At 34.2% G+C, this 17381-nt stretch overlaps 1 protein-coding gene across 1 annotated transcript in view; it reads left to right on the plus strand.

The window, feature by feature from the left end:
* Nucleotides 1–15248, plus strand: part of LOC138700436 (uncharacterized) — a 111773-nt gene extending 96525 nt beyond the window's left edge. The window contains exon 3 of the mRNA XM_069827053.1: nt 15008–15248. Within this exon, the coding sequence (XP_069683154.1) occupies nt 15008–15079 (72 nt within the window). The 3' untranslated portion in view covers nt 15080–15248. The remainder of the gene's footprint in view (nt 1–15007) is intronic.
* Nucleotides 15249–17381: the final 2133 nt, after the last annotated feature.

The raw sequence follows: 17381 nt of genomic DNA on the forward strand, positions 1-17381 counted from the left end.
GAACTCCAGTACCGACAAATATTGTCGATATTTGTCTCAACTGCCAACATACCACTTACAAAATCACTACCATTTGTAGTATTTGTCAATATCGAAATTCGAAACGAAGTTGGCAAAGGAAAAGTCAACCTGCAAACTAGAAAATCACCACAATCTACTAGCATATGTAGTAATGGGGGAAAAATAGTTAGGTTTCACCCTTAGGGTATGAAGTAAGGTGACCCGGACTATAATAGCAGACGGTCGTTAAATTTTCTCCAGACATGGCAGCGCAATGGCCGCTCTATATTCTCTTTCTAACTCGTTGCTTTTTCCCTACTGCTAAGTGTCAAATATCGGGTTTGAAACCAGGAGTGATCTCTTAATCTCTTTTGGAATGTGTGTTTTTCCAATTCTAATATTCAGCTTGTAAGAAGAGAGAATGTTATGCTCACAAGTTAAATGTGTTTATAAACGGTGCATCAAATTTGTAAAAAAAAAAAAAAAAATCAAATTTTTCATAAATGTCGCTTTTTTTGGCGGAAATAATTTATTTCGCTCTAAAACACATTATCGCGAAAATTCGCCATAAAAATATTTCTATTTTTGCTGTTGTTACAAATGTATTCGCAAAGAAAAACACTTTCTCTTCAATCAACGATTTGTCGCTTTCATCGTTAATGCGGAAATCTATGGTCTCTAGTTATATTTATATTTGAAATAGTTTTTCTCTAGATTAGCAAGTTATAATGTCTATTTTTTTTACAGATTACATAAAAAATATAAGTAATTTGAACTTTGTTAAGTTAACGCAGGATATTTCAAGGAAATACGTGTGCATGTTATGGTGACAAAATGTAATTGCTTATGAGGCTTCAGTTCTTAGCAGTTCACGCGATAAAGTGACTGAATAGTCCATATGAATAATTAATGTATATTGTGAAGTCAGTGGGGCTTACCATTCTGGAGTCGCGCGCTTTTGGATTGACTTCACCGTGCTCAATGTTTCGAGGCGTATAAAGGCAACTTCCACAAAACAGAACTGAGTTATTGTTTATCTCGCCACAAATAACTATATTTGAAACCAAATGTTCCAAAAGAGTGCATGGCGAAGACATTGGATGGAAATAAAAATTATAAATAAATAAATAAATAAATAAATAAATAAATAAATAAATAAATTAATTAATTAATTAATTAATTAATTAATTAATTAATTAATTAATTAATTAATTAATTAATTCTGCTCTGTTTCAGGGTTACGCCGAGTAGAATATGTCCAGTTTCGGGATTGAAATTCCAGTATTGTATTTGATTGAATGTTTTATTTTTCTTTAAGTTTACAAATGGAGAGTACGGATCTATGTTAAGAAAAGTAAATAATGAAGGGGATGCAATATATTTTCTCTTCATATGAAGAGACATTCCGAAATTAGTCCCAGCTCACAAATTTTTCACTATAGTTCACTCAAAGTGTATCATACGTGTTTATTATCACTTTAATATTTCCGAACTCGAGATTACGAGTAGAAGTCAAACGAGTGGTCGTACGGGTCTGTAGCTGCCGAGTTGTTACTGAGAGAAGCCGTGCGGCACGGCTAATTTTATACACAACTTCGGCGCTCTCATGCCCTTAGCAAAGAGAGGTGGCGTCATTGGACGTGGTCACACAAGTTACATTGCTTCATGGTCTAATTACTAATAGCGTTAGCATTCTGCTGTCGCCCTTAATGTTGTTACAGTATGCATGTGAAGTTCTGCTATTTTTTGTTCCACCACAAATATCTGAACGGATAATCACACTCGCTACAGGAAAATGTATATTCTTCAGTAATATGACAAGATCTCAAAACTCTGTATTTTGCGGCCATGAACTGTGTATAGGTAAGTACTGCATAGAAATTATTTAGCTCCTGTAGCGTGCTGTGAAGCAGTGCATTGCAGCGTAGTACGACTTTTCATCCCAGCTCACGAACGTCCCAGGAATTATTTTGTCACAAATGTTATCGAACCAAATGAATATTCGTACAACGCGACTGTTACCAAAGCGAGACACTTTTGTCCCAAATCTTTTGTCGCACAATTATATTCTGTTTTAGACATATTTTAATTACTTTTCTCTGTAATAAATCTAATGAATTAAGGCGTAGAGGGAGAAATTATCGACCACCACTGTTCCCAAATAGATTTTGGAACTGTTATGAACGTGCTGTGGCTGGACTTCCCAGAACAAAAAAATACATGGAAGGTTGAAATAACAAAATAAATCAAATCATGGGAAACCCGCATCCACCAATTAATGCGTTCCTAGATAAATTACAAAAGGAGGCATCTGTAGTGGCCAGAGAACTTCTGCATGTTGAAGTCGGTGGATCTCCAAAGAAGGGAAGAAAAATTCATGTAGCCGTAGATCGTGAGGAACAAAGAGTTGTAAATCGTTATAATGAGTATAGGCTAAGGATAATTAATTGTGAAATTACACAGTAGGCCCTACTTACACGCTTTGGGACATGCTGCTTCAGGACATTTATTCTGATATATGTACTTGGATTAAATAAAGCTAGTACACTTTTTAATCATTTGTAATTTATTTGTTTTTTATCAGAATTACATAAAATATAGAGATTACCTTAACTTCAGTTTGGAACTAAAAAATTGGGACACAAAACAGAAGAAACTAAGCATCTCTGGGACAAAAAAAAATGGGACGAAAGTTATTGGTACCATTTGCTTGGGACAAATCGTCGTACATTCGTTTCTTCACACCTTCAATCAGTTACGATTCAGTCAGCATTCAGTCGAGAAAGAATCCAGTTGCATTGCAGTGCTATTTATGAGTTCTTTTAGTGCCTGCTGCTTATCAGTTTAAGTTTTTTATTGTAAACAAATATGTTAATGTAATTTTTCAGATCAAAAATCTTGGAAACAAAACACCTGCCCGTTGCAGATTTCTGGAACAAGTATGTAGTTATTCAGAAAATTTGGGCCCGGTTTTTTCAACCTAAACCTTAGTATAACAGTGTGTTATTCCATTTTAACTGTAAACTTAACAGTTGAAGCATTTCTTCAACTACTGTTAGTAGTAACAGGCTGGTAAAACCTATGTTAATTTAACTGCCGAATTTCATGCAGTTAAATCATTTAAGGGGTTAAGTACAGCTTACAGCAGTAAAATTTTGGAAATATTCAACATTTTTTCCCTTCATTACTGTACCTTGTACAATAATGAAAATTAATGTGTGTAAAACACTGTCCTTCTGCTATATGCAAAAAAATATTTGTACGATTTAAAAAAATCATTTACATTTTTTTTACCGTGCAGTGATGAAGTGTTTCCCAATATCTAAAACACTATCGAACATTCTGTGATGAAATTTTTTGTGTGTATTTATCATGTCATATCTACAGTATTTTTAATTGGTTATTTAACGACGCTGTATCAACTACGAGGTTATTTAGCGTCGATGAGATTGGTGATAGCGAGATGGTATATGGCGAGATGAGGCCGAGGATTCGCCATAGATTATCTGGTATTCACCATACGGTTGGGGAAAACCTCGAAAAAAAAATCCAACCAGGTAATCAGCCCAAGCGGGGATCGAACATGCGCCCGAGCGCAACTTCAGCCCGGCAGGCAAGCTCCTTAACCGACTGAGCCACGCCGGTGACTGTATCTACAGTATCTACAGTATGATGCAAGATCACTTCTCTATCTTTGGTAAATTGTTTCATAAAAAATAAAAATTCATTGAAAAAAATGGTGAAATATCAATATTTTCTTCTAATACAAAACAAAAATTAATATTATTTATTAACGAATGTAGTTGAAAGCGCATTATATTTGTAAACATGAGTTTCAGCAATAAAATAAAAGAGAGAAAACTTGAAAAGATTAACAAGTTTATGAGTTATGAGGGAAACGCTTCATCACTGCACAGTGAACTGCCACCATTATGAATTTTGAAAAAAAAAAAAAAATATATATATATATAATTTTTTTTAATCGTAAAAATATTTTATTCATATAGCAGAAGGACAGTGTCTTACACATACCAATTTTCATTATTGTACAAGATATAGTAATGGAGGAAAAAAATGTTGAATATTTCCAAAAATTTTACTGCTGTAAGCTGTACCTAACTCCTTAATTCCCTGTTTGCATAGAAGTATCCAATATGGCTGATGCGTTAGATGCTGAACTTTTATATCTTGATTATTTAGAAAATGATATCGATGAATACATAAACAGAGCGGATGATTTCTTTCATTTGACAGAACAGAAGTTCATACAAAGCTATAGCCTATTTTCTGTCAAACCTCACTTTTCGCTTTCAACGTAGATCCGTTTATTTGTTTATTCTCATTAATTGGTTTATACTGCGAAATTATTTTCAGCAGAAGGCTTATCTCGAACGAAGAGAAATTAGTCACACGATTTCTTTTTGTCTCAGTGTTTTCCATTTCACAACAGCAATACCAATATGCCGTTCCACGCTACTGTGATACAGAAAGAAACAGAAATCAAACCTGAGAGGATAGAAATACAGTAGTTCTATCCTCTCTGAATCAAACAACGGAAACAAGCGAGAATCGCAATTGTCAGAGTTCAGAAATAGAATTGAGCCTATACTTGGTTATAGGTTATGGTTAAACTCTAGAATCTCTGATACTAACAGAGACCTAACAAACAGAATCTTCTTCTTCTTCTTCCTCTTCTTCTTCTATTCAAGTATTTAGGCTTATCGCCTGTTACGCCTCTATTTGCTGGTCTATCCAGCGTCTGAGGTACCTACTGGAGAAGCGAGTAATTTCCCTGATAGGGTTAAAATGTGAAATGTGAAGTTGAAAAAACGCAATATTTTTAACAGCAATTCATACTTTTAACTTAAAGTTAATTAACGCTATGTTAGGTGCATTTTAACAAAGGTTGAAGAAACCGGGCCATAATCTATTTTCTTTCAATGGATCACTGACTAAAGTTTGGATACTTAATGAACTGTCAAAACCCTTGTCACAGTCTCTCTACTTGAGTAGTAGCTGCAGAGATATCAACAGGTAACAGATAGATGTCCAAATTACATTAGATGTAATTTTTATTTGCTTTTTTTATTTAGCCGACCCGTATTGTTATTTACACTGCTAATAGGAATATTATTTCTGTAGTGTGGAAGAAGATGGAGCAGTTTCTGGTGATAAAGAATGCGCTAGAACCAACTGCCTAGTTGCCACAGGGAAACGAAGAGCAAAAAGAAGTATAGTATTTTGATTCCTACTTGGATATTGTCGTTGTTGAGACCAGTAACAACAAACCAGAATACTGTATGTAATTTAAGACAAAGTATTGTCAAACAGTGCGATGTTTACAGCAAAAATGCGTCGTCGTTTTTAGTGGGTCTACCCAGATTGCAAGGGGAACCCGAACGATTCCTTCAGAAAGTAATATGGTATACACTGGCGTCCAAAGATATCTGACCTCCAATTTTCTGATCGTGTAAGCGAACTTTCTAACCAAGGGATAAGTCAAAACCAAAGATATAACAAAATTAACAAACTTTGAAATATTTGGTTCCGCTAATTCTTAATTGGTGACCCTATTATTGGGATGAGTAAAAGTGTTGAGGAAAATGTTGATGTAAATTAAATTAGCAGTTTCCTGCTAAATCTAGTGTTTTTTTTAAGTCATTAGAGGAAGATGAAATTTTGAATTTTATAATGCGGGTATATTTATATATTATGGGCTACACTGACTATTACCATCCCCATCTATTAATAGAAGTAATAACTAAAGAAACCACACTTACAGGAACAAATTATCGATCACTATCGATTAGTAGAGGTCAGATATCTTTGAACGCCAGTGTACTTGTAAACACTTGCAGAGAATAAAATTATATCTTATCACTCAAAATCAGGTAACGAAAAAGCTTCGATGGCATCCTACTCATAATTTTACCAACTTCCTCAAGCTGGCGAAATCCTACCACCGGCATCGTTGAAAACCGCATCAAGTCTTGTATAAAGAGTATAGTTAAATGTATACTGGGTGGAAAAGTCAAGAAACTAGTTGACACAGTTCCTTTGTCCAATAACACAATTTCGCGACGAAACGAAGACTTATTAGTGGACATGCAAGCTACTTCACTTCTACGAATGAAAGTGGTTGAATCAACAGATATATTTATTATAGACTACCTACATAATTAACTTACACAAAAAAAAAATATATATTTTTAAAGATTTTATTTAAAATCTAGCAATCGAAGTGTTCACTGTCCCTTTTAAATGGCAAATTAATCGATACTAATTCGTTGGCTGTTGCCATACGACGTTAATTTCTTAATTTATTTTGAGCAAATCAAAAGTCGAAAAATATCTCTTAATAGATGATGTTCTTGCTGGACTTTCAAATAGACGAGTGATGAAGGAGATGAAATTCGCATTATTGTTTCTGTACTTTTTCATTACCTTTTACATACACGTCAGTTTTCAGTAGGCATTAAAGTATGCTTGGAAGAAGGATCATGAAAAGCATTCCTGCTAATGTGATCTTATTTTGCATCGCGTGATACGAATTATTCATGTTTTAACAGACACTAGTCTCTCGGTAATAACCTTAAGCAGGCCAGGCTGAAGCGAGTCAACCACTTTGTTTTTTCAGAGAATGCAAAGTCTGTAGCAATATCTGGCTGCAATGAGAAGGGTAAAGCGCAAACAAACAAGCCAAGAATTTCGTGCTAACGTTACTTCACAAGCGTATCCACGCCAAACCAGGGAAAGGGAAGACATTTCTCTCTCGCTTTGCCCGTCAGTAAGAACCATGTACAATGAGCAAGTCAGAAAGAGTTTGGATCCATTATAGTTCCTACTTTGAGCTCAGTCACTTCGACTCACCATGCTAGTTTCAGTTCTCAAACACTGACTTTGATTCCCCAACTTCTTTCTTTTGAGACTCTTTGTCGACCTAGGTTTGTTCGAGCTCTCAACAACAGAGTTTACCCGTTTCCCCGTTTCTGTTGTCGAAAAATCGAAAGCCACATTTGTTTGAGCCCTCGACAAAATGAAACTTGTTCTCTAGGTCGAAAAATCAGAGCTGAAGTCAGTTTGAGCCCTCGACATAGATAACTAATCTCCAAGTAGAATTCTATCTCACTGAAATTCTTCTAATCCTATATCATATTATCAGGGCAAAAGTGATTCTCTCGTAGGCCTACTCAGACTCTCTTGTTTCACCTCTCTTCCCATATCTTCAGCCATATCACATCGTTGTGTCCTGAGCACACATCGAAGATTCAGAACAGACTTCTCTACTGTCTATTTCAACCGCGGCACTACTGTTTTTTCTACTCCGAGAGCTAATGTAAACTATCTCATATTCTATAATAAACCAATATTTATTTATTAGAAGTCTTTTCTGCTTTATTGTCTCGTCACACCACATTCCCCTAAAACTTCGGCCCTCTTGTTAGTTATTTCCTTTTCCTCTCTTTCCGCCTCTACGCCAGAGGAACGCAACATCAGCACACAACACTGACTTTAATGATTTTATGGAATTTTCATAATTGTTTTGGAGCATTAGATAGCAAACACTACCTCATTATGTACCTTAGTAACAGTGAGTATTTATAATTCCGCTATAAGAATTTTTATTTCTTAGTATTTTTAGTATTGCTTCATGCTAAATACAATTTAATGCTATTTATGTTGGATTGAGGGTGACAGTGGTATTTACTAGGAATAAAAATGATTTAATCACAACGTATAGCAGATAGACTATGTATTGTGGGTCCCTAGCACCACGGCATGGCGCGTCCTCAGGTTGCGGATAGAGGAGACGGCCTCCAGATATGGAGGGTAGCTGCGAATATATTGAATAAGCAGTCGTGGACAGCAGATAAGGGGTGGTCCTCCAGCTTGGGGGTTGGGCGAAGGGCTAACAACCCATCACCGTAAAAAAACAGCTTGTTACGAATCCCTACAATAAGTTAGGAACATTAAATCCAGACGTTTGAGATGGACAGGGCATGTAGCACGTATGGGCGAATCCAGAAATGCATATAGAATGTTAGATGGGAGACCGGAGGGAAATAGACCTTTGGGAAAGCCGAGACGTAGATGGGAGGATAATATTAAAATGGATTTGAGGAAGGTGGGATATGATGATAGAGACTTGATTAATCTTGCACAGGATAGGGACCAATGGCGGGCTAATGTGAGGGCGGCAATGAACCTTCGGGTTCCTCAAAAGCCATTTGTAAGTAAGTAAGTATAGTAGACAGAAGCAAACTTATGTTAAATTTTCATCTATGCACCTAAGTCACGAAGAACAACTCAAAATTTATTTTGTATTGTGAGTAAAATTCTGATTTTCTTATTTATCCGAACTGCAACGTAATGATTAGTCACAGTTCGTTTGTCGCAAAGTTTGTCGTCACACAAAGATGATACAACACAGTACCATATTTGTCACAAGAACATTCATTTTTCACCGTTTAAAATTTTGATATTGCCTATCTGTCAGAAATAATATTTACAATTCATTCAGAAGAAAGAAATATTTTCCGGTATTATAAAAATAACCATGGAAACGTTTTGCGACAATATAAAAATAAAAAAATATATGACATCTAAGAGCCACGAGTTAATGAAGCTATTTTTGTATAAGCTGTATACAATACATTTTCTACGTTGTTCGTTATTTGCCGAAAATAAATCTATAAATTCAATTAGGCCTATTAAATCTGTTATATCTTTCTTTCTTTCTTTCTTTCTTTCTTTCTTTCTTTCTTTCTTTCTTTCTTTCTTTCTTTCTTTCTTTCTTTCTTTCTTTCTTTCTTTCTTTCTTTCTTTCTTTCTTTCTTTCTTTCTTTCTTTCTTTCTTTCTTTCAGTTTAACCTCTCCTTCTAGGTACATTTACACGACCCACGCCACCCGGGCCTGTTATATCAGTGAAGAATTTTATTCTCTATGGTTCATGACGTCTGCTCAGGACCTCCTATATTACCGGACCTGACACTGTAAGCGGAAGTAAAGAAACATAGTGGACAACTGAGTGGTTAACGCAACTGTGAAAGTATACGTACTTCATGTGATGTTTATTGTGTTTCTTGTATCATTTGCCTCTAGTATAATTGTTGAAGGGTTTATAAGTTAGTATGTAATAATAGAATTGTGACATTATAATTAATATAAATTGTTTTCGTAAAGAACAAAGCTTGGAAGTGTTGTTATGTCGTTACCACACTTAACCTTAAAATGCCTTGCACGTGTAGTGTCCCAGGTTGCAAATCGAATTACGATAAAGAAAGTCCGTTTGTATATGTATTTTTGTTTCCAAAAGATAAAGATTTAAGGGATAAGTGGACAAGAAGCATTCATTGTGAACATTTTACCCCAACAAACAACTCAGTGGTTTGCATACAACATTTTGATTCTGATTTCGTTATCAGAGAAGATAAATTTCCATGTGCGGACGGTTCGTTTATAACTGTGCCTTGAATAAGTTTGATGGTGCATTAGAACATCTACATAAGTTGAAATTGACAGAAGTACACAGGAAATTCTAATCTGCATTGGTGGCTATGTTTCTCATAGTGTACTTAACTCGTTAGGATCGAATACAGAAAAGTGTGTATCATGTGTGTCAACTTTGTCTACAACCAGGGACTTGATAATTGAAAACAATACAACATTTTCTTATTTTAATGCCTTAAACCGTGGTCTGAAATGCCCTTCCGATTTTGTTGTTAGTTTGTGTACACTTGTGTATAAACTATTTAACATTTTACGAAACGAAAAATTTTAAAATGACTTCTTACAGTTGAACTGTCAGAGGAAGCTTGACATCAATTTAGCAATGGCTTTCTTTGAATTAAATACCACAGATTTTGATGTAATGTGTGTGAAATGACTTTAAGTGAAGTGCAGCAAGTATTGGCCAACATATTTATTAATTATTACTGCAAGGTTCAAAATGAAAAGCATACATTGAAAGACAAAAATAAAACCCATCGAAAGTGTTCCAAGTTCAAAAAATAGGCTGCTGTGCTCTCCAAGCTGTGAATTCCTCATCCTTTTTAGTTGTACAGCCTATGTAATCCCTTGTGTATATATAAGTGGATATTACAGTGATAAGCTATAGTGAATAAGTTAGTGTCATTTCATTCTGAATCAACATCAGTGGTTATAGTGAGAAACTACAGTGAATAGTGTCATTTCATTCTGAATCAACATCAGTGGATATAGTGAGAAACATCAGTGGATATAGTGAGAAACTACAGTGAATAGTGTCATTTCATTCTGAATCAACATCAGTGGATATAGTGAGAAACTACCGTGAATAGTGTCATTTCATTCTGAATCAGCATTAGTGGATACAATGAGAAATTATAGTGAATAGTGTCATTTCATTCTGAATCAACATCATTGAATATAGTGAGAAATTACAGTGAATAGTGTCATTTCATTCTGAATCAGCATCAGTGGATACAGTGAGAAATTACAGTGAATAGTGTCATTTCATTCTGAATCAGCATGAGTGAATAGTGAGAAACTACAGTGAATAGCGTCATTTCATTCTGAATCAGCATCAGTGAATACAGTGAGAAACTACAGTGAATAGTGTCATTTCATTCTGAATCAGCATCAGTGGATACAGTGAGAAATTACAGTGAATAGTGCCATTTCATTCTGAATCAGTATCAGTGGATAAAGTGGGAAACTACAGTGAATAGTGCCATTTCTTTCTGAATCAGCATCAGTGGATACAGTGAGATATTACAGTGAATAGTGTCATTTCATTCTGAATCAGTATCAGTGGATAAAGTGGGAAACTACAGTGAATAGTGCCATTTCATTCTGAATCAGCATCAGTGGATACAGTGAGAAATTACAGTGAATAGTGCCATTTCATTTTAAATCAGCATCAGTGGGCACAGTGTTAAACTGTACGTAATGAATAGCTAGCTTTATTTTCAACCAATCTCAGTGAATACAGTGACAAAGTTTAGTGACTAGGAAGACAGAACTCCATATTATATAATTTCCAGTTGCTGATGAAATCGATTTGTATAATCCAGGTAAGATTTCCTAAATCCTGAAGTAGCAGCTATTCGGTATTATATTACTGCCTTCTATTTCCTCACAAATCTGAATTTTACAAGAGTTAATTGGTCAATTGCCAATATTCATATATAAAAAGATATAGGCTGCAATCTACGAAAGCCCTCTTCTGGCCGCCATCTTGGATGCCATTGTCAGGTCCGGTAATATAGGAGGTCCTGGTCTGCTGTATTGTTGCTATGGTAATAATTCGTTATAAAATGCTTCATAACACGTTGCTAAATAAACTAACATAGCAACGTGTTTCCCAGTTTATTCAATTATAAAGGCAAAGTTTTTCAGTACAAGAGTGTCAAATAATGGCCTACTTTCTCAACGTTAGTAGATAAAAAATTAAATTCATGGAAGCATTTTGCGTTACTATTATAAAAGTCACAGAAAGTTTTGCGGTACTATAAAAATAAAAATCATAGAAATGTTTTGAATTACTATAAAAATAACAACCATAGAAACGTTTTGAGTTACTATAACAATGAAATTCGTGGAAACATTTTAAAAAATTTAAATCATGAAAATGTTTAGAGATACAGGTACTATGAAAATAAAAATAATGGAAACGTTTTAAGATATAAAAATAAAAACCATGGGAAAGTTTTGAGATAATATAAAAATAGAATCCATGAAAATGTTTTGCGATATTATGGAAATAAAAACCATAGAAACGTTTGAGGTACTATAAAAATAAAAACCATGGAAACTTTTTCAGATATAATAAAAATGAAATACATGAAAGCGTTTTGCGATACTATGAAAATAAACACCATGAAAATATTTTGTAATACAGTATTATAAAAATAAAAATCTTAGAAACGTTCTGGGATACTATAAAAATAAAATCAATAGAAATATTTTTAGATACTGTAAAAATAAATACAATGTAAACTTTTAGATACTATAAAAATAAGAACCATAGAAATATTTTATGATAATATAAACATAAAAACACGCGAAACGCTTTGCGATATTATAAAAATAAGAAACCATGGAAACGTTCTGCTATGAAAACGAAAAACCAGGGAAACGTTTTAAGATACTATAAAAATAAAAGCCATGGAAACGTTTTGAGATAGAATAAAAATAAAGTCGATGGAAACTTTTTGCGATAGTATTATAAAAGTAAAATCTATGGAAATGTTTTGCGATACTATGATAATGAAAACCATGGAAATGTTTTGCGATTCTGTAAAAATAAAAACCGGGGAAACGTTTCGAGATGCTATAAAAATAAAGTCCTTGGAAACGTTTTACGATACTACAAAAATAAAAATCATGAAAACGTTTTTGTGATACTAAAAATCCCATGGGAATCCTTGCGATAATATTAAATAAAAACCATGAAAACATTTTCCTTTCATTAACAAAATATATTCATATAACTTCATCATCTGAAGATTCAGATTCAACATACTGGCCTTCGTACATCATTTGTAAAGTACGACAATATACCATATCCTGCACTTTTTCCACCAACGAGTGCTTACTACAATCAGAAAAATACTCTCTGCATGAAGGCAGTGCATAGACGATCATAGCAAGAACTCGCTAAGTGTGTGGAAGAGGGCTCTTCGCCTCTTTCTCGCTAGCGAGATCTCTTCAAGTGTGTAACGGTCCTAATCCATGGGCTATATTTTGCTTTCAAATATGAATTGGAATCTACTGTATCTAGAACGTTGATCGCCAGCGCTTAACGTCGCAAAGAAACGCACAGATTCATTTATAGTAGAGGCAATAGGACGATCATCGCTAGTCATATTCGTCGGACCTTCTTGTCGCAAACAAACAATCGCCTACAATATGCATTACAAAAAATGATGAAACATCTTTGCCTCTCAAAAATAAGGACTTTTAAGTGGAATAAACCTAAACCCAGATGAATATAGAGTATATTATTACAACTATAATATAATTATTATTATTCAATAATCTTAATCTTACTGTTTACATAGATATTTGGTTATTATAGAAGATCAAGAGAAAATAATACATAATTATATGAGTCGTTAAGCTTTGATAACAATTGTGTGCAGAAGTAGATTTTTGGGTATTGTATGGAAATGAAACAGCTGAGCCCAGTTGTTTGAAATATACAGAGTGTCTGACTCAAGACGTTCATAAATTGTTTTAGACATCACGCACAACACGACTAGGGGTGGGTACTTTTTCATCATTGAAATTATCTAACTCGCAGTGCTTCTATTTTAGCTTCAATAATGATTGAAAACAGCTAAATAATAAATAAACATAGACGGGTGGACTGATTAATATATTGATTCATACGATGCGTTTCAGGAATAAAACATTCAATTCTAATACGCGGACCTCTCAAGAGAGTTCATGGATCTCAGCTAGAGTAATGGGTTCTATGAATATTTTTATTGCCTCTGAGAGTTCGATCCCCGGTTTTTCCTTACGTACTGTCTAATTTCGAACTCCAGGTTATTGTAGAACGTTCTAGTTAGAGCTACTTTAATATCGGGACTATAAGAAGAGTAAATGACTCAATAAAACACTATCCAATGATAAATGCGGCTGTAGAACACGTTGGAAAGCCGAATGAAAATAGATAATAATTAACAAATGGGAAGGGATGAAGTAACATTAGCGACACCGAATAGAGGTATGTCAGTGGGAAGAAGTAAGGGGCAGAAAAGTTACAACTTAAGAGGTTGGTTCATAAGTGACAAAACTTAGGAAAGTGATAAAGTGAAAAGAATGATAGTGACAGAAAAGACGGTAAGGCAAGGGAATAATAGTGAAAAAGGATAAGATACAAGTAATACCCAGAGAGTGATAATAAGTAAGTAATGATACAATTAATATAATAAAGAAAGTGGGAATGGAATTGTAGGCCTAATGAAACTGTAGAAACTACTTCGCCTGAAAATATACAGATTAGATTAATGGGAATGAGTGGTCAGTGAACGTTAGTAATTCAAATGAATAAATAAGTTAACAACTATGGAAACAGTTCAACTAATGTAAACAATGTTGGGAACAATTAATAAGAGATTGAGAGAAGTGATTGTTTAGTTAAATGAGATTAGTAAGAATAAGTTAGATTACTAGGAAAGGGAAGGGTTAATAAAGAAAGGGAGGGAATCAGAGGTGAGTGACGTGATAGAAAAGTGATCAGGGTCATTTATATGTAATAGACGGATGTTTAGAAAAGCGTAAGCAGAATATTATGTAGCCAAGGGAGTGATGGCACTGTATGCAGAAATGTGAAGGACCATCACGACCGATGTAAGCTGGTGGAATAAATACGAGTATATCATGTCATGTCATATCATATCATATCATATCATATCATATCATATCATATCATATCATATCATATCATATCATATCATATCATATCATATCATATCATATCATATCATATCATATCATATCATATCATATCATATCATATCATATCATATCATATCATATCATATCATATCATATCATATCATATCATATCATATCATATCATATCATATCATATCATATCATATCATATCATATCATATCATATCATATCATATCATATCATATCATATCATAATTAACAAATGACTCCACATGTTTAACAAAATAATCATACGAAAGCATTCATACGAACGCTAATACAAACCCTGATTCTGTCTGCGAAACCACTGATTACCTCCCACATGTCTGGGCTGATATTTGGGCTGTATAAACAAAAATGAACGGCTTAAACCAGACACTCTGTAGAAGCATAACAAAGTAGGTGATCCTTCAGTTCGTACTAATTTGACCTAATCATGAAAGCTGTATGTAGTTCCTAAACGTTAAAAGTCTTAAGTTCCAAGACAGGATGGAATACTCTAAAGTCTACTTCTGAATTTGTAACATAAAAACTAAACGTTGGGATACATTTGTAATATATTACTATATTTATTTACAGGGATGCAGAAATCCTGGAAACCATCCTGACGGCTTAGCGGAATTACTGGACGATTTTGAAGGCAGCTTCTAGAAATTCTCACTCGAGAATTTAGAAATACCAATAATTATTAATTATAATTAAATGTGATATTTTTATGGAACTGATTCTAGTCATTCTGATAGTACTGATATGCATTTGTTTCATTCTATGTGTTAAAAGAACTGTTTTTTTTTTTTTCCAGTAGTAGAATAATATTACAACAATTTATATAACAAATTGTTTTAAATAACTAGATTTATTATTCCCATGTCCTCTTGTAAGAATTTCCAAACCAACACTCCACATTTATACCAATCGAAGTCATTCTTGTGCTTTAGACAAAGGGTAGTAAGTGCCTTTGCTTAGTCTTAGTGGTAGCGCATTCTCTTAGACCTTTGATAGTGAATTGACTTTGTGTATGGATTAGTTTAGGGAATTAATGTAGTGTGAAAATAGCCCTAGAGCCTATGTGGTGAAGACACTTGGGAAGCATGGAGGTAGAGCCCCACGCTTTCTTTACCTCAGCACTAGAATGAGGTAGTGTGGTCGGCACCACGCTACGACCGCCTTGACCCCCGGGAAAGACGGTACCCTTCATAAACATACTTCTAAATAATCAAAAGTGCCATAGGACAAGACATGATCCAATAGAGTGACAATAAATATAGAAAAATGTAACAAAAGAAAATTTGCATTGTGTGGGGTTGTTCCTTAGAAGGTTTCCGTGTTAGTTAGAAAACAGACCAGGAGAAATGTAAACTTTTAAACGTTGATAAAAATAGGATAAATTATGACCCTGAAAAAATCATACAGCATTTAAAAAAGAAGGTTACAGATAATTTGTGTGCAAAACTTTTATAGTTGATTAGGGTTAAAATTTATATATATATATATATATATAATATCGTTGTTCTGCAATTGATCAATTGATCAGGTCAGGCAGGCAATTTGCAGGAAACATCGTAAAATGCTTCCTGCTGTTACTTAGTCCATCGAAGAAGCCATTAAAATATGCTTTTGCCGAAAAAATAATTACACACACTTTGAGAACAGTTTCTTTTTTTCATATGGACAACAGTAAAATCATCTTAATCACTTGTTAAACAAATCTAACGAATAATGCAACGTGTTTTGAAACCGTATAGGTATTAGATCAAGCCTGCACAAGGTCTGCGCTCTCCGAGCCGCCTCACAGCTCATGAGCGGAATGCAGATATTAGCTGCGCTCTGTATAAGGGTGGACTGGAAGAAGGGGTGATCTCGTACAAAATATACACAAAAGGAAGTACTAATACGAGTGTTTATGAAATGAATTCCCGTTCAGTTTTGCAAAACTATCTTGGACTATTATTAATTAATAAAGAAATATTTATTTTACAGAAATAATAAAATTCTATAGCTTCTTAAATGTGCAATATCATTTTGTTATATTTTTATTTATCAGTACATGAAAACGAGGTTTTATGCTGTAGGCAGCTGAAAGGAACAGTAGTCTACTGATCGTAATGAGACATCAGTTACAGATGTTCGATGTCTGCCTTTATTAAAGTTGATTATAGAAAACAGTTGAATAGGATTAATGAAACAGGTTCTGGGAATGATGTGATATAAACTAAATATCATCCCTGATCACATATATAGAGTGAACTGTAAGTAATGTTATTAATTTCAAGGGATTATTCTTTGAGTTATTTAAAACAAAAAAAAGTTTAATACAATTTTTCTCCTTTGTGCTTCCTGTTCGACAAAAAATTACTTCATATGAAACATTTCTTAGCGTATTTTGGGAAAGGTATTGAATTAATTCCCAATATGCTCAGTTACTTTAAAAGAGTATTGCATTATGGTAATAAATTATTCAAAGGGTTTTAGTTTTGTTCTCTAAATGTGCAGAAATTTGATCCAAACCAATGTAAGTCTTCGTTCCGCAAAGTTTTTTCTGAACTGCGAGCGGTTGCGAGCGTCGTTAAACAAATCATAATTAAATTAATTTAACTGTAAATCATGTCCGGCCCAGATCTCCTTCACTTCTTATCACTGTGGCCCACTCTTACGAAAAGGTTGCCGACCTCTGACGTAAAGTATGTGAACGAATAACATTGTTCAAAGTGACAAACGAATAACATTGTTCAAAGCGACAAACGAATAACATTTTTTCAAAGTGACAGACTGTGCACACAGATTTTCACTATGAATAAGGCAATGAATTATCTTAACCTTATCTGCATCGAGTCCTTGTTGAGTCAATAATTTTCATACTCTTCCCAAAAGTCCTGTTTCATGTCCGGCAGGGGCGGCCCGTCCTTATGTGCTACAGAGCTACAGCACAATGATAATTTTTGCTCAAATAATG

The sequence above is a fragment of the Periplaneta americana genome, chromosome 5 (genome assembly GCF_040183065.1).
Source record: "Periplaneta americana isolate PAMFEO1 chromosome 5, P.americana_PAMFEO1_priV1, whole genome shotgun sequence".
Lineage (NCBI taxonomy): Eukaryota > Metazoa > Arthropoda > Insecta > Blattodea > Blattidae > Periplaneta > Periplaneta americana.